General features: G+C 39.6%; 1 protein-coding gene across 3 annotated transcripts in view; it reads right to left on the reverse strand.

The window, feature by feature from the left end:
* LOC122639941 (mediator of RNA polymerase II transcription subunit 13) overlaps nucleotides 1–4,764 on the reverse strand; it is a 62,408-nt gene extending 57,644 nt beyond the window's left edge. For 2 of the 3 annotated variants that reach the window (XM_043832994.1, XM_043832993.1), the window contains exons 1-6: nucleotides 4,667–4,764; nucleotides 4,228–4,301; nucleotides 3,973–4,112; nucleotides 3,777–3,863; nucleotides 3,545–3,632; nucleotides 3,383–3,466 (exon numbers count right to left, since the gene is read on the reverse strand). In XM_043832994.1, coding sequence (XP_043688929.1) covers nucleotides 3,383–3,466; nucleotides 3,545–3,632; nucleotides 3,777–3,863; nucleotides 3,973–4,112; nucleotides 4,228–4,301; nucleotides 4,667–4,690 — 497 coding nt within the window. In that variant the 5' untranslated portion in view covers nucleotides 4,691–4,764. The remainder of the gene's footprint in view (nucleotides 1–3,382; nucleotides 3,467–3,544; nucleotides 3,633–3,776; nucleotides 3,864–3,972; nucleotides 4,113–4,227; nucleotides 4,302–4,666) is intronic. The other variant, XM_043832995.1, reaches the window with a different exon arrangement.
* Between the last annotated feature and the right edge of the window lie 13,441 nt (nucleotides 4,765–18,205).

Genomic DNA, 18,205 nt, shown 5'->3' on the forward strand with positions numbered 1-18,205 from the left:
ATTTTTATTGTTTTATTCTATTTACTAACTTTTCATTGGCTGGTGTATGTATTATCTAAACTGAGATACATGTTATCAAGGGTATAAAAGACTTTTTCTTCTTCTTTTTCAACTAAAGTCCAAAACTGAAACCCTCGACTTTTCATCTTCGTTATTTGGGTTTGGGAGAAAAAACCTGCGGTGAAGGAACAACTCCAAGTCTCCATCAATTCCGGCATTGGTCTTCTCCTGCCAGCCGCTTTGATTCCGACGAAGCTTCCTCCGACGACCACGTTTCCAGCAAGGTAAGTAACCTTCTACTCTTCTTCTTCTTCTTGCTAGTTTTCTTATTCTGCTGCTGCGCCTCCATGTCCCATTGTCCCCTCGATTTTTCGTTTTTTTTTTCTTATGTTGCTGCTGCTGCTGCTGCTCCTCCAGCCTCCACCCCCATCGGCAATTCCTACCTTAGGGCCTACTGCCTAGGCCTACTGATAATCGATTTTTTTTCTGTTTCTTCTCATCCTCCTCCTCCTTTACAATTTTTTTTCTTCCTTCTTCTTCGCTCAGTTCCCTATGACGCACTATGTTCTTTTCTTTCTTTTCTTTTGTATTTTCCATCCTCATTTCTTTTGCCTATAATAAATTGAATGATATATCCTCATGCTGAGACAATGTGGACCTGTGAATACATATCATAGACTTCATTTTGTTATTTTGTCAAAATCATGATATGATAGTGTGGCTTCTCCACCCCCACCAGCAATTCTTATGTTGTTGTTCCTACCTTAGGGCCTACTGCCTAGGCACTCATTTTGGCATCATAGAGGTAAGTATTAGCAACCTTTTATTCTTTATATTTAATAATTTATAATGTTGTTCCACATTTATATGCTATATTTCTATGATAATATGATGAACTTAGTTTGTTAATTTGTTTTTTTTATGAATATCTTGCATTGGTTTGAAACATTAATATTTATTTAGCAAAGTAGAATTATATAATTTTTAATATGCTATTTGTACCAAATAAAATGGTTATATAAGAAAAAGAATACTAGAACGCCTTGTTCGCCAAGGCGACGCCGTGTGGCCGCCCTATCGCCAAGGCGCTTAGGAATGCCCTCAAACGCCATGGTCGCCTTGCCGCCTTGATAACTATGATATCCACCGACACTCATTTCAGTACTAGCTACTCTCAAATGGTAGGACTTGTTACACACTTACACTTGTATTTGTTTAATTTATGTCTCTTTCCAAGTTCCTAACAATTATTAACAAACTGTCAAACCATCACCATGTATGATTATGAATATGATGTCTAATGCTTAAATGGTTTATGGTTTATGGTTTGATGTTTTTTAATTCCTAATGCTTAATTAAGTTGTTTTACACCTCTACTTAAATTATGTGTTCTAAATATTGCGTGGAATAGCCTAGGGTAGAGCTCACCTACACCGTAGACTACCAACCAAGGGTCCGAAGCCAAAGTACCATTTTGGGTTTGAATTTGTAAAAACTAATGTTTCCATTGTGTTTAGTAGGCCTAAAATAGGGTGGGTATCAGGTTTCAGGACCTATCTTGGCCATATGGCCACCGAGTCAAGACGGGGAAAAATACACCAACTCGCCGAGATCTCGTCAGAACTTGGTTTCGTGGCCTGGCGAAACCGAGACCTAAAACCTTGCTTTTCAGTTTCTATGATAGTCAAAAAATTTATGGCTACGTAATTAATGTTTTCTTGTTTTTTGTTTCTAGGCCTTAAATACTTCGAGAGTTACGTTTTCTTTAAATACTACCTTTGTGGCTTTGTAGCCAACGAATGTAACATTGAGATTGAATTGAAGATTGAAAACTGAAGCCTTTGGCCAAAGTAGTGCATTGAGCACCTTTTCCCTCTCACTTTAATTGGTCAGTTATCTCTATTTTCTTCCCCTTATCTTCTTTAACTTTCAATCTATCATCTTCTTCTTCTATTCTTGAATTTGACCCTTCTTCTTCCACAGTTCCACCTAAACCATCATCTTTCCTCATCCCTGCGGCACCCCTTTGTTACCCTTATTCTACATCCTCTTTCAGCCCTCAATAATCAGATTTAAATCAAATGCTCATTGTAGGACAGATCCTGGTGTGTTAGTCCTCCCAGACTGCACCAATCTAACAATTTGGTATTTTCCATGTAAGCATCTTGAAGCATATGGATGCAACTTCTAGGCTTTTGACAGAATTAATGAAAAGTTTTATTGACTGCAAAAAATATTGAGCTACCAGAAGTATCATAGACTCCAAAAAATATGACAAATTACTACATCGAACCCCAAGAAAGTAGATTGTAGAAGACATATTGCATTAAATATATGGCTTACGCACCACATAAGTGGTATCTAAAGGGAGGTTTTTATTGTAGGCACGAGAAATTGTGATGCAGATAAGTCACATAATGGGCATATTTATTTGAAATAAGCCTTGGGTGGGGTTATGTATGCATTGGGCCTTTGATTCCATTTGTTTTCTTTGTAATGGGTCACTTTAATGGGCCTAAAATGTGGGTACAAAGAAGGCATACGGGATTAGGCTTAGTAGTAGTTTATTTTCATTCCTAGGTCGATTAATATAGTGGGTTTATTTTCCTAGTTAGTATTAATTAGTCTTTTCAGTCTTCTAAGTAGTAGTCAAAGAGTCTAGTGCTAAGTTTTAACTGTGGCGTAGGTCTTTTCAATTTGACTTCTTTGGAATTACTTCTGTCTTGGAATCCCAAAAGTCCCTTTAATGTAATTTGTGATTTCAAGAGGCATTTAGCCTCCACACTTGGGTTATATAAAGAGAAACCGTGGGAGCCACTCTTGGCAACCATGAATTAAAAAAACAAACTGCTCTCTTTGAGAACTTTTGCTTGTGAGACTCAAGTGGGATTCCGACGGTTGGGCAACTAGTGGGACTCTAGGCTGCCACCTATTTATCTTCATCTCCAACTATCATCATCACTACCATCCTCATCCTCTCCGTTATTCAATTTCATCACCATCGCAGGTATCTTATTTTAGATCCGGATAATATTCTCTTCCAGAATTGGTCCTGGCGTGATAGCCTTCCTAGGCTACACCACATTGTGAGGGACATCTCTTCAACAGAGGGAATTGCTAATAAGCAAAAGAGTGCATATGAAGAAATGTATTGCATGGTTCAACTCTGATACTACAATGCTCTGTATCGAGAAGACAGCATGAACATACAAATTCGTAAATCATTACAAAATAGTTGCCAATATATGTATTCTTTTCCAATGGACAACAACAGATGTCCATATACATAATAATTATCGAGAACAGAGTGCTGAAACACAAGAGCATGGAAAACGGGTCAAATAATATATGATTCCAACCTCAAAATTTTAAATTAACAGACCTGAAAAGTTTTTCACTTTGTGAAAATGAATGGCACCTCGCAAATACATCTCCAAATCTCACATAAGAAAGCCCTCTCATTGCCCTGCCATTACAACCCAATATATATATCATATTACAACTGCATAAGTTATCAAAAAGATCACGGGAAGAAAGTGACAACCTTTCAATACAATTCCGTAGAGCCTGAGATAAAGCTGTAGCAACCTCTTCTGAATCACCAGGGGCCAACCAGAGTCCAGATCCAACAACTTGAGGGGAAAACAAAAAAGTAAAAACCATCCAAGGTCATTATCAATGTTAAAAAAATAATCAAAAATATTATGAGACATGTACAAGGTATCCATAGCATATGACATTCAAGAAAAAACATTAAGTTATGATCACAAAAATACCTCTTAATCTGGACACTGCAGCCTGGGAAGATTCAATAACAGATGAATGACGTCCAGGAAGAAAAAGCCAGAGCTTGATTTTCTCATCTATGTAGTTTGTAGTTTGTACAGGAGAGTCAGAGGACAAAATTCAAGAAACAGAGTAAACAAACCCAAAACCAAAACCAAATGCCAGAGTAATGATTACAATACTAACCAGGGTTGTGCATTCCCTGAGATGGATCCCAGGGACCGACAAAGGAATTGGTCCATGTGCTAAGAAATCCTTCCTTCTGCAATTGCAGATGAGCTGAAAGCACCAACAACGTAGCAGCATCTTTCTGCTGAGCTTTCACACTGGAGAAAAAAAAAGAAAGATTTTGAAAAAACACAAAGGAAAGCAGGTTTCAAACTTTCCCCATAAATTGGATCTTCGAAGAAATCATGCAGTCATTGTGGACACGGCTAAGACCTTTTCTCCGGCAGGGTGCTTGGATCAGATTCAAAAGGTAGAAACTGGAACCAGGAAATGTGATGTAGACCTCCCTGCACACATGGCCAACAAATTAGCACCTACGGAATGCATACACTACAAACATAGGATAACTAACAGAGAAGTATCCATCCTGAGTACAGACAATATCAAACTTGATTAAGATTCAGATGGTTGGAATAGCATGAATGACATACATGTGTTAACCAGCTTCACTTTCTGGTACTGTTTCTTGAAATGGAGGTGGGTTAGTGAGGAAAATATGGTTTTGAGGGAGCCAGAGTCGGTGGTTTCTGGTGTCTGTGATCTGTAATGACTGATGAGTTTGAGGTTGGTTCCTGACCCTATTTTGGGCCACCACGTCTTGTATACTTCAACATAAACAAAGGTATAGCAAGAAAAGAGATAAGAAGAATACAATTTTGAAGACATTCGTCCACATTACTTCATAAGGCCAGGACTCCTTTAAGAACAAATTGTCTGATACTCCTTATGCTACTGCGCACATAACTGGACCTGCAAACACAAGTGGAACATATCAATTTTCAAACTGGCAGGTGACGTACCCAGAAAAAGAACAAGATAGACCAGAGTTATGGTCAGAATGGTAAAGACGGAAGAAAAAACAAAGGCACATTAAAGAAGCTACAAAAGAACCCAGAACCCTTCAAGATAACTATAAATTCAGCTGACTTAGGCCCATAAAACTAGAAGCTCAAGACCATTTCTTACCACTTCATGCATCCCAATTTGGGAGTTATCAAACAACTTATTTGACTGATGGGTTCTTTCCATGAGACCTAGCAAATGGCTGCCAAGCACTTTTTCCAAAGAATTAAGCTGGAACTTGAATCTTTTAGATTTCCAGCTTTGGATTAGAGAAGCATATCAATGAGATGGACCCCCAAGGTGATATCTCAGTTGGCAAAGACCAACATTTGACAATGAAGAGGCACAAGTTCGACTCTCCTGGGCTCCACGGTCTACCTATCAAAAAAAAATTGAGATAGACCCATCCAGGTTCTCCAATCAAGTTAGGAAACATCTGAACATTTCAGATAAAAGTTGAGAGATCAGAATAGGCAGCAACTCCCAACCAATTCAGATTCCACAAAATCTTACAGAATTAGGAGCCCTCCCACCACCCAACAAAAAATTAAGAATGACTATCATAAAAAACAGAAAACAGAAGATTCATGGAATTGCTCAATTTTGCACTCTCCCTATCGGCCTATCCATGTAAGTTTGGAAATATGCCCCATGGGGTCTGATTCCCCACCAAAAGTGAAACGTCAGTCCAAAATTGGTAGATTAGTTTAGAACAGAGAAAGAATAAAAGAGCAAAAAATTGTATACTGGGAATCCACAATGACAGTATGACCTGATGCCTAAAACTACTAGATTACTTTAGATAGACCTTATCTAAACAGACGACTAAAAATGCCTGGATGACCAAGTCTTTTGAAATAAATAAAATTTGCCCTTGGTTACAATTTCAACTTCGTCTAGGCTCTAACTACCCCATATGGCACTAGTGCTGAACACATAATCCTGACGCCTAAAAGGATAGGAAACCTTTGAAGGGAGAGTCACTGATGCGATCCCGGAGTCAAGATACCATGTTTGGGTTCGTTATGGGCCCACCCACATGCCTAAATAGGACAATACATAATGGGAGTGGCACATTTAACAAGAACTTTCAAGGGGCAACATGGTAGTTAAATAGATAGCCAAAAGTAAAGGACAAAAGGACAAGGCAGAATGAAGAATAAAGGTAACAGTAGTAATGGAAAGAAGGAATAAAAAGGGAAGCGATTTTATATGTTGTTGAGGTTGTCTTCAACCTCATGAAACAAGCAACCAGCGGTAGAAGGAATTCGATTTCAAGTGGATTATCTCACCAAATAGACTCCTATGAGTGCAACTTTGGGTGGTGATTAAGAACTTGATCGCCTACCGGCTACCGCATCCACTTCATCAACACTCAAATAATCAGCAAGAAATATATATATATATATATATATATATATATATATATATATATATATTGGTTGCTGAAACTCAACCTGGCAGAACCAGTAAAACCAGGACCGTTTGCTGGTTTCAACTTCACCCGAATAGACTCCTATGAGTGCAACTTTGGGTGGTGATTAAGAGCTTGATCGCCTACTGCATCCATTTCATCAACACACAAATAATAAGCAGGAAAAAAAGTATATATATATATATATATATATATATATATATATATATATATATATCAATTTTGGTCGCTGAAACTCAACCTGGCAGAACCAGTAAAACCAGGACCGTTTGCTGGTTTCAACTTCACCCGAATAGACTCCTATGAGTGCAACTTTGGGTGGTGATTAAGAGCTTGATCGCCTACTGCATCCATTTCATCAACACACAAATAATAAGCAGGAAAAAAAGTATATATATATATATATATCAATTTTGGTCGCTGAAACTCAACCTGGCAGAACCAGTAAAACCAGGACTGTTTGCTGGTTTCAACTTCATAACTGAAAGGTTTAATGGAAATAAAATTCCAGGGGGTTGGGTTGCCTAAGATAAAAGAGCTCACGCCCAAGGTATGAAGAAGAAAGGAGGAGGGGTTAGGGAGATAGAGATCACATGGTGGGAACTTAATGTAGATAGGTAGGAGACCTACTAGGAGCCAGACAACCAGGACCTGTAGAACTGCTGGTTCGATGGGGGCAGAATTGAGGTTTTAGGTCAAATTTAGGATTAACGTAATGGGGATGAGTCTTATATGATAAAGCTAGGCAAGTCTAATGAACTAGGTTTTATTGGTTTTGGAGGAGTAGAAGTAGTTTAGATGTAATTGGGCAGCAACTAGGGTTAGGGTTTTGGGAAATAGGGAAGTGATGGAATCTAGGTTTAGAGGTGGAGTTAGGGCAAGGGCTTTAGGTCGGAGGATGAGAAGAAAAAGGTTGAATGCTGTAACAGTAAACTACTTAATTGAAAACTGATCTTCAATTGCAGCAGCATCTTTGAAGAAGGATAAGAGAACCTCCCGATCTTAACAGATGCAAGGAGTCGATTGGAAATCCACCAATCCCTTATAATAGATCCTCCCGGTACTACCAGACGCAAGGAGTCGACTGGAGATCCACCAGTCCCTTCACCTTGATATATCTCACAAGGCAACACTCAACAGAGCAGAGCAGCAGCTATGGCAGCAAACAAAAGCTTTTTTCATTAATCAAATTCGTGTTCAATCCTGGCCTCCCTTACGAACTTATATAGAAGACTCAAAAATAGACTTAGACACTAAAAAAGAAAGGCCTAACCCTATCCCTAACCAATTAGGTAACTTAAACTGACTAGGTAACTGAAATAGACTCAAAATAGAGTCCTAATCCAGCCCAACTAAACAATTAAAAGAAAAACTAATAAAATCACTTAAATTGAACCACTGGTTCATACCAGCTTTGGACCGGTTCAATTTAAAACATTAAAAACATGAAAACAAACTAAGTATAGGGCTAATCCCGTATGCAACTCATGTACCCCAACTTCAGGCCCATAGAAGTGGCCTATTACATAGAAAACCCATGGGATCAAAGGCCCAACATGTTTAGAACCCAACCCAAGAGTTATTCCTAATAAAACAAGCCTATTTTGCTGATGAATCTGCATCAGAACTGTTAAACCAAAACAGAGTATGGTAACACTGACAGGGAACAAAAAGAAGGAGCAGAAAAGGAAACAAATCTCAGGGAAGAAAGGGAGAAGGTAGAAAAAGAAGGAAGAGGGGGAAGGTGCACAAGCACAAGCCTCGCAGGTTCTCAAACCAAATCATTCTATTATCCAAATCTGAAAACTCCATTGTAGTTAAAGCTCATATAAGAAATTAAACTCCTAAAAATTAGGAACAACTCCAAATGAGAAACTAAAATCAACTAGGAAACTACTACCTCCCACATAGCTATTTCCTATCAAAGAAAATCAAATAAAATACGGAAGATATTACATATCATCCTAATAAAGAAAATAAATACCTAATTTATCCTACAAGACCAACCAGGTCTGAATCCGGTTCATCTTGGTCTGGATCGTCAGACTGGTCAAACTGGTTCAACCACGGATATGTAGCAGCCACGTACTTTTCTTGGGATATTTCTTCATCACATCAGTGGACTTAAGAACTCGTGTTACTTATATGTACTGAGGGGTACATTGTGGTGTAACTTGATAGGGGAGTCTTGCTCTATCGAGATTTGGGTCATGGAGTCCTAGTGTGTTTAGGTATCATAGAGTCAATCTCTAATTTAGTTTCTAATTTAGTATTTGAGTTGTTTCTAACTTTTATCTCTGATTTCTATTACAAATAGGAATCTATAGTTATGTAATCTGTTGATTATAAATAAAGCTTCAGGGGGACTGCCTAGCATCGACTTCTGCTCTCTAGTCAGTCCCCCTTTCTCTCCCATCTCTTTCGGTTCTCTGGTTCTGCTACTCTGATATTGTTACAACTCACATGCGAAAGATCAGACACATGAGATTAATTTTGAATTATCTTCTAAGAAACTTTTAGAGTTCAGCTTCAGTATCAGCATTGGGAAGAGCACATTATTAAAAGGCAGTAAAGGTTCAATGATATGGTGAAGAAACCTCTCAATTGATTGCTCCTATAAGCCATGAATGACTCTCGAAATAATGTCACAGACCATCATAAAAATCCCACTTCTGGAAGGACAATTATGCGGTTATGCCTACATGTTCCACAATTGACGCAGTAGAAGGTAGTTGAGCTAGATTTCGTTCTAGCATTAACGACCTCGAATCCACAAGGTAGAAGAAAGGGACAAAAATGTCAATGTTTCAATAGATTTCAGAATGACCTTACAGTTCCAGAAGAGACCTTATATAAAGGTCAATACAATTCAAAATTCAAAACATTGCGCCAAAATTCAAATTTCAAAATTTCGGCAGCCTTTTCGCCTTCGAAACATGCCCGCATGGCCAAAAAAGGGCATACAACACCGCCAGAGGCCAGAGGCGGTGAGTCTTGTAGAGCTCGTCGATATCTTCGATTTGATATATGATTCGACCTATCTTGTTTAGTACCTCCGACCACTCCGGGTGGACTTTTGCTGGTCCAACTAGCTCAAGTACTCTTTTGATATTCCCTCTACATCAACGATGGACTCTAGTGGAGCTTATAGAGATGATATCCTCTTCCCTCCCCCACCCTTTTTTTGAGGAGGCTAGAGAAGGAAATGAATGACACAGAACATCAAACACAGTCCTTGAAATTAAGATCAATAATATAATTGTGAGTCCCACAAGGAAGCTTCACAAGCACGTGGGCCTCCTACATATAATGTTAAGTCTTTTAGTTTAGTCTAATTTAAATTTTCAGATATCAGCTTTCATCCCAGGCAAGAACATCTTTGACAACATCCTTCTTTGCAATGACTTAGTGAGAGGGTTTGACAGGAAAAATCATTCGCCTTCTATTCCCTTGAAGATTGACATTCACAAGGCTTTTGACTCTCTCAGATGGGATTTTATTTCTCAAGTTATGCTCAAGATGGGGTTCCCTATGCCTTTTGTCAACTGGATTAGTCACTGCATTTCCTCCCCCAAGTTCTCTGTTCTCCTCAATGGCAGCCCGGTAGGTTACTTTGGTGCTACTGTAGGCATTCGGCAGGGGTGCCCTTTATCTCCATACTTGTTCAACTTGGCCCTGGAAGTCCTCTCTAGGCATTTGCAGTCCTGTACTGATCAGCAGCTCATTACTCCTATGCCCAAGTGCAAAGCTTTAAAGCTTACCCACCTTGCTTTTGCAGATGACTTGATGATTTTCTCCAAAGCCTCCATAGCCTCGCTCGAGTGTATATTGCTTTGTCTTCGTCAATTCCATGCCACTTCAGGGCTCTACATCAATCCTAACAAATCCCTCATCTTCTTTGCTGGTATTCCAAAATTGGACAAAAGGGAGTTTCTAGACAGTTCGGGATTCCTTGAAGGCCATCTGCCAGTCAAGTATCTGGGCCTCCCTTTGATCCCAACCAGGCTCTCTGCTCATCACTGCACTCCCATGTTGGATCTCATCAGGAAAAGGCTTCAGTTATGGAAAGCCAAGCTCCTTTCCTATGCCGGTAGACTGGTCCTCATCAGATCTGTCCTAGAAGCTTCCTACATCTACTGGTCCGGCATCTATGGGCTGCCGCAAGCAACCATCAAGTCCCTGGAATCCTTGTTAGCTGCTTACCTCTGGAAAGGCTCTGACACGCCTAGGTTTCTCCACCCTCTCAAATGGGCTTCAGTCTGCCTCCCAAAAAAGGAGGGTGGTCTGGGTATCAGAAGGATCAAAGAAGCCAACCGGGCTGGTATTATCAAGCTCATTTGGAAGATAACTCTAAGAAAAAGAGCATTTGGGTTGACTGGGTTTACTCAAGACTCCTCCGGCAAGACTCTATTTGGACTGTTACTGTCTCCTCTGAGGCTTCTTGGGTTTGGCGCAAGATCCTGGAAGCTCGTCATCTTGTTCAAAGTCACATCCACAATCACATAGGTGATGGGCTCTCCACCTCTCATTGGCTGGACAACTGGCACCCCAAGGGGATATTACTCCACCTTGTCACCCCAAGGGTTATCTATGCTTCGGGTCTTCATAGGAAGGCTCGGGTGGCTGATATTCTCCATCTTGATGATTGGGCTCCCCCCCCCCAACCTCCTCTCCGCAGTTAGCTCTTATCTGGAGTGAGCTTCAGTCTATCAGCAGAAGGTTGCCATCTAGGGGAGATAGTGTCTCTTGGAATGCAAACAGCTCTCCTACATTCTCCTCTAAAGGAGCTTGGAACCTTATCCGGCAGAAAGGTCCGATGGCTATTTGGAGGAAGCTTCTGTGGTTCAGGCATCACATCCCTAGGCACTGCTTCACTGCTTGGAGGGTCTTCACCGAATGTCTTCCTACGCAAGCCTTCCTTCGCAGGCGGCTTATCCAGGTGTCCAGTTCTTGCTGCCTTTGTTGGAGCAACCCGGAAGACTTGGCTCATCTGTTCTTTGATTGTCCTGTCTCCAAGGCCATATGGAAAGGCATCCTCTCCAAATGCTGGCCTGCCCAAAGAAGGATTCTCAGTTTCTCTAGAGAATGGATTTGGGTTGACATGACATATGGAGGAACTTCTTTGTGTGATTCTGTGGGAAAGATGGCTTTCTGTGCTGCACTTAGTCACATTTGAATGGAGAGGAATATTAGGGAATGGACCTCCAAATCGCGTACCTTTCAGCAGATTTGGGATTCCATTTCCTTTGAAATCTCCTCAAAGCTGCTGTCTGCCCCTCCCTCTTTTTGTAAGGACACCCCAAGGAACAGGCTTATTGTTGTCTCCTGGGGTCTCTCTAATGTTTCTCTCTCTTCTAGCTCCTGTTAGCTAATGCTCTCCTAGCCGTGGGCTCTTGTATTTCCCCTTTGGGGGCCCCTTTCTTTTTCTCTAGTAATTATATTCTTTATTCACCCAAAAGAAAAAAAATTTCAGATATCTGCTTGCTGAAACTATTTTCTCTTGGGTAAAATTAGAGTCTAATGATTTATGACACACTGGCCAGGGGTGTGTGGTCCCAAAAAAGGGTCTAGGAATTTGGCTCCTATAAGTTTTACCAAGTCCTACTAGAAGTCCTTCATGAGAGTTCTGTGGAGGTTCCGATTACCCAACCTCCATTGAATCTGGTGGAGGATACAGTAGCTCCTGCAAGTTCAATCAAAGATTGTGAAAATGAGGCAGAGGACAACTCTGTGCAAATTGAGCACTGATAAGAGCATAATGTTGCTTTGGTCTTTAAAGAATTCACAGAAAGCTCTTTTTTATATTACAAAAAATTTGTAGCAGGCTCTTTTGATTTTCGGTATTTGGTGGTCACCTAAGGCATTATTACTTATCAGGGTTTGGGTTCATAATCAGCAGTGCTTAAGAGAGCATGTTCTGTCTCTGTGTAAATTGAGCACTGATAAGAGCATAATGCTGTTTTGGTCTTTAAACAATTTGCAGAAGGCTCTTTTTTATATTAAAAAAAAATTTGTAGAAGGCTCTTTTGATTTTCGGTATTTGGTGCCCACCCAAGGCATTATTACTTATTAGGGTTTGGGTTCATGATCAGCAGTGCTTAAGAGAGCATGTTTTGAAGTGTCCAATCTTACAAGGGTTTAAAGAGAGTCCACATTGTTTGAGAATTGGGTTCCTTTCATAATTAATAATAAATAGCCTCTTGGCTTGGTTGGAGTTTTGGTGTTATAGCTCTAATTTATGAGAATTTAGGCCGTGTTTGGTAACAATTCTGATCTCAAAAAGTATTTTTGACGCATACGTATTTTTTTCTATTTCTGCCCATAGAGAGTAATTACAGGGGGTACATTGGCATTTGGTAATCAGGAGAAAAAATGTTTCCGCAAAAAAAAAAGAAAAAAGGAATGACGTTTGGTACTCATAGTTCTAAAACTCGCCGAGATCTCGGAAAACTCGAGAATCTTGAGCTTCTCGAGACGAGTTAGCATACGAGAAACAGAATATGCACAAACTCGAATTTCGGCGCGATTTCGGTACTTTGTACTGTCTCACTGAAATTTCAGAAAACTGCTACATTCTACATGATAAAAAAGTACCAACTCGAGAGCACACTTCGAAATTTCGAAGTAACTCGACAGGGAAGGAAGAAAACCTTGTTTCTTGACTTTTTGGCCACATCATCACTCAATACAACTGGGATACACTACTGGGGGTTACCACATCCTACAAAGGGATCGATTGTATTGTTGGGAGTTGGGACATGGAAGACTAGTAAAGTAGGGCGTCTATGACTAATGTATAGTTCACTGTTGGGTGTCTATGTAATATGCATTGTGAACACTTCACGTGGTGGAGTTTGTAGTAGAAACTTTAAGTCTTTAACTATTTTTTAAATACTTATTCAATATTATGTGTCTTCATTTATTATTGCATAATTTACTTGTTTTAATTACCAATTATGTCTCATAGTACTCAAACAATATGTAGAACAGCCAATTTTACATTAAGGGTTCGACGTTTACTGCCAAGTGCCAACCAAGGGTGCGAATCTAAAACACCAAATTGGGTGTTTTTTTTTTTTACCATTTGAAGATTTAAATATGTTTATTAAGCCTAAAACAAGCTTCCCTTAAAGTTTTAGAGCCAACTGGGCCAGTTGTCCACCGAAATATCTTACCGAAACCCAAAAAAAATGCACAAACTCGTCGAGATCTCAAGATCTCGGTCGTCTCGACCTGATCGAGACACTGAGTAGAGACGAGTTTTGAACTATGTTTGGTAGGCACCTTATAGAATCACTTCCAACATTCATTATATTTACTAAAATATCATTTTCACTTATATATTTATGAAAATACCATTACCTCTAATATAACATCATTAAACCAATAATTGTGGGCATAATTATGAAAATGCCACCGTACTAAAATATCAGTCTCACTTATTTTCTAATTCTACTCATTTTGCATCTCTTCTAAAGATGGAAAGTTTTTCCCATAGCTTTTCTCTACTAAACCTATGAGCCAAAATTGTATATGAGGATACATCATTTATAAGTCTCTTCTTCTTCAGAGAACATAACAATGCCAAAGCAGGACTCATCTGACCAGACTTGCATAAAGCTCAACTAATTGAATTGTAACTGCAAAAAGAAGGGAAAAAGCACTTGTTCAAAAGCACAGAGAGCACATAATATGCCTCATGAATTCTTCCAACTCTGCCGAGGTCAGAAACCAACATATTTAAAGTGGGTTTGGGTGGATAATTCTCCAATCTCAATTTGACAGAATTTTTTTTCCAACAATATAGACAAAAGACTGAATGATATATCATTTTTGTACATCTCCTATGTGAAACAAAATGCATACTCCAATATGCCTAAAGAGAGTAATCCACTCAAAAGAGTATTGCAAGGGAAGGCATACTCAGAGGTGGCCCAAATCTTCTCATTAGACATACAATTCAACAACATTTGTATCAAGGCCTTTCTTGAATTCCAATAATAGTACATAATTGAGTTATAATCATAACAGTTGGCTTGTGAACCCAAAAAAAAAAAAAAAATGCATGTATGGTTGCATTTGTTAATACTCTCTGGATTTACTGAATCCTAAGCCTAGGACGATACTCTAAAAACCCATAGGGGAAATAAGATCTCAGTATACAAGCAATGATCTCAAGACCCATAGGCCAAACAAAATTCTTGGTATATAAGCCATACAAGCAGATACACGCAATACTCTGAAAACCAATAGGCCAAACAAATATTTGATGATACAAGCAATCTCAATATTAAGTTTACAAGCAATAATCAGTACATAAGAATCTTAGTTTAAAAAAGATTCTGATCTTTCTGTATCTCATAGGCAAACAATTGAAAGCCAAACATAATTTACAAAACCCGAACAACCAGAAACAGGAAGGGAAATTCAGGGAAAGGTAAAGAAAAGGAAATAAAAAATGGTGATTCTGGAGAACACATGTTGCTATTTGAGTTGCAGATGTTGAGTAAGGCAGAGTTGCAATGGATTCTGTAAGGAAAAGAAGAAGAAAATAAGTAAACGGTTGAAGGGTGAGGTTATGCTCGATTAAAGATTTAATCTGTATGGTTCTAGGGTTTGGGATTGAAAACCAAAACCAATAATGAATTTGCAAGCAAGCAAATGGAGTGGGAGATGAAGAAGAGACACACACAGAGAGAGAGAGGGAGGTAGAGGATGAAGGCCATGGCAGAAGCATACCTGGGTCCTTGCGTCTGCCACCTGGTTCGTGCATCTAAGTCGAGAGAGAAAGGTGTGTGAGAGTCGCGTCGAATAGAGACCAATATATTCGAGAGAGAGAGTTAATTTTTGAGGGTGTTTTCGCTCGCACAATTTTGTTGACGAGCAGCAAAAGCAACAAATTTTGTTCTGTGAAAAGTGTTCATTGAGCACTTTTTTAACCAGAATTGCTCATTGTGAGCAAAAAAACAGGGACCAACGTGCCTAACGGTATTCAACTCACAATCTGCTCCCGAAGAGCAAGAAATCAATGAAATAGTTTCCGGTGAGTGTTACCAAACGCAGCCTTAGTGGGCTATGGGCTAAAATAGGATGTTCTACAGCTTCTGGAACTTCTATAAGTAATTTGGGTCTTAAGTAAGTGTTAAGCTAAATATTCTTATCAAGTACTTCTATTTTGGGATATAAGCAACCATATAAAGCCGTGCTACAAGCACAGAATTTGGGCCATAGAAGTGATGTGCTTTCAAAAATTCTACCTCACCTCCTAAGCTTACTCATTAAAGTATAATCAGCCCCATAATGTCTACCAAATAGGAAAAAGCATGATTCTCATATCAAGAATCGTTAGTGAGGAAAAGAGAGAGAACAACTAACAGCTTCAGTGATCCATCTCTCTGTACTCAATTCATTAATTGCATAGCTTAAGCTCCAAATTCATGCTCACACACCACCATTTGTTCTCGCCCCCAATATAAGCTCAATAAGTTACCTTAGGGTTCCAAATGGATTTAAGACACGTTCAAGAAAAACGAAAACCCACAAAAAAACCGCAGTACAGGTAAAACATTAAGAATACGGAGAAGACATGATGATTTTAAACAAGCGGAAGAGAGAAAATTACCTGAATTTTTTTCTCAAATGAGTTTTATTCAAGAGGTCCAATCGGACTTCTAAGAAACAAAGCTGCAAATTCCGGGTGAAGAGCAAGCAGAGAGCACACTGAAATAGAGTCTCGATGACGACTACGGACAGAGCTAAAGCCAAATCCAGAAGGAGGGTTAGGTTTTGGAATGAAAAGATCCGTTTGTTTCGGTATAAAGATACGCGGGACTGAGTAAATTCTTGCTTGGGCTCACCGCTTACAATTTTGGGGAAACTATGCGCACAGGGACTGAGTAAATTCGTGCTTGGGCTCACCGCTTACAATTTTGGGGGAACTGTGCGGCTCCTGTGCGCATATGGGGCCATAGGGAATCATGGGGTGGCATTTTTCGAATTTCATGGGGGTGGGGAGGTCATTTCGCCCCATTTTCATTTCCTATGTATTCTAGTCTTTGGAACAAGATTCGTAATCTCGGTATTGGCTGGATCGGATCAGGCTCGGATTGGATCGGCCAAACTCGAGCAAATATGACATTTTTACCCCTGTTTTCTTGTTAAAAAAAATCTGATTTTTTTACCTTTTTATCCTTGTCCGTACAAGTGAATCGGATCGTGATTGGTCTCAACCGATACCGATCGATCCAGCCATAATCAGGCGATCCACTCCGAGATTACGAACTGTGCTTTGGATATTAAATTGTGGGGGAAGCAGAACTCTGTGAAGAAGTTCTCCTAAAACCCAAGCAAGAGGATCCAAAGGCATCCTTATTACAGAAATCAAGAAGCCAATGAGATGAAATGGGCCAAATTGTCTTGCTTGCTACAAACAAGTCCTTCTTGGCTAGAGAATCAGCGACACAATTTGCTCCCCTAAAAATACAACAAAAAAACATCCAATGAGGTGAGATGCCATGAGACGAATATCCTTCACAATGCTACCAATCTCAAAGGGAGGAGGCACCATTGCACCGATATAATGTTGAGTAGGGATATGAGGTTTGCACCATCCGATTCAATTATCGTGGGACTAAGGTTCGCCTCAAGAACATAATACTAAATCTCATCATGGAGGACCATTTCTGCTAAACCAAAATTTCCGAGCTACCAAATTTTCGGCAAAATTTTGTCGAAGCATTGTATTTTTTCTATGAGTTTTGCTTGGCAATTTCAAGGTGCAAAATGCTGAAATGACCGAACTAATTGAAATTTTGACAAAAAGTTATGCATTTTTTAGACTGAAATGAGCAAAATTTATGCAACGAAGCGATCGAAATTTTGAAATTTTCATTTCAAGGTAGAATTTCGTCTCGGTAGAGTTGAGATGTCTAGCGAGATTTAGTACTTTGCTAAAGAATCAACTACATACCAACACGCATGACAAGGGCTTCTCCTATAAGCACATCAGAGACGATGATTGGCTCAGAATAGGCCAGAACAGGTGCTCTAGATTGATTTCAAAGAATCACACCTATGCCTCCAACTGAGGAAGAAGGGACGATAGGGATTTCACAATTCAACTTGAGAGAGCATATCGAGAGAGGGACCTAAGCTTGATGGGGATGAGGGAGGAACAATTTGATGCGTGATCTTTTGCATTAACTCTCTTTTGAGTTGACTCTATCAACTCCTCAAAGACTTTCTGGGCCCGATTGAATACCTCAAGAGGGGTCCAGTCTTTGTGACTAAAACTCACATCATTACACACCAACCAGAGGTTCCTGCAAATTAAATAACCGAGAAAAGGCTCAGAACCTCTTCCCCCTTCTTTTTACTTGGGAATTTGTATTGGTCCCATACTTGAAGGAGCCGAGCCAATTTTGGAGGATCACCCGAGGGGATGACGAAGGAAAGACTACTCCTGAACCATGTAGCTCTAGTGAACAGTCAGTAGAGAAGAATGTGGTCTAAGGTCTCAGTAGCATGTCCACACTGTTTACAGCTAGGGTCGATCAGTAATCTTCACTTCGCCAAGTTCCAACCAGAGGCGACACCTTGTGCACAAGTCTTCCATATAAAGGATTTTATCTTTGGGAATGATTTGCATCTCTAGATTCGCTTCCATGCGAAAGGGTGGATGTCCACCCATTCATACTTTGTGGGAAGATGATGCACCAAGCTTGGCCTACTGGTGCCTTTTGTTTGTTAGGAGATGGTAAGAAATTTTAACAGAAACACACCATTTCGAGCTCAACCCCAAATGACCTGATCCTCTCTATGAAATAAAGTAATAAACTCAGTTTTATCTTCATAGTTGCTTTTGTTTCCTCTTGAGAGTAGAGTTGATTAAGCTGATTCATCTTCCATATATGG

Source organism: Telopea speciosissima, chromosome 9 (assembly GCF_018873765.1).
Source record: "Telopea speciosissima isolate NSW1024214 ecotype Mountain lineage chromosome 9, Tspe_v1, whole genome shotgun sequence".
In the NCBI taxonomy this organism is placed as follows: Eukaryota; Viridiplantae; Streptophyta; class Magnoliopsida; order Proteales; family Proteaceae; genus Telopea; species Telopea speciosissima.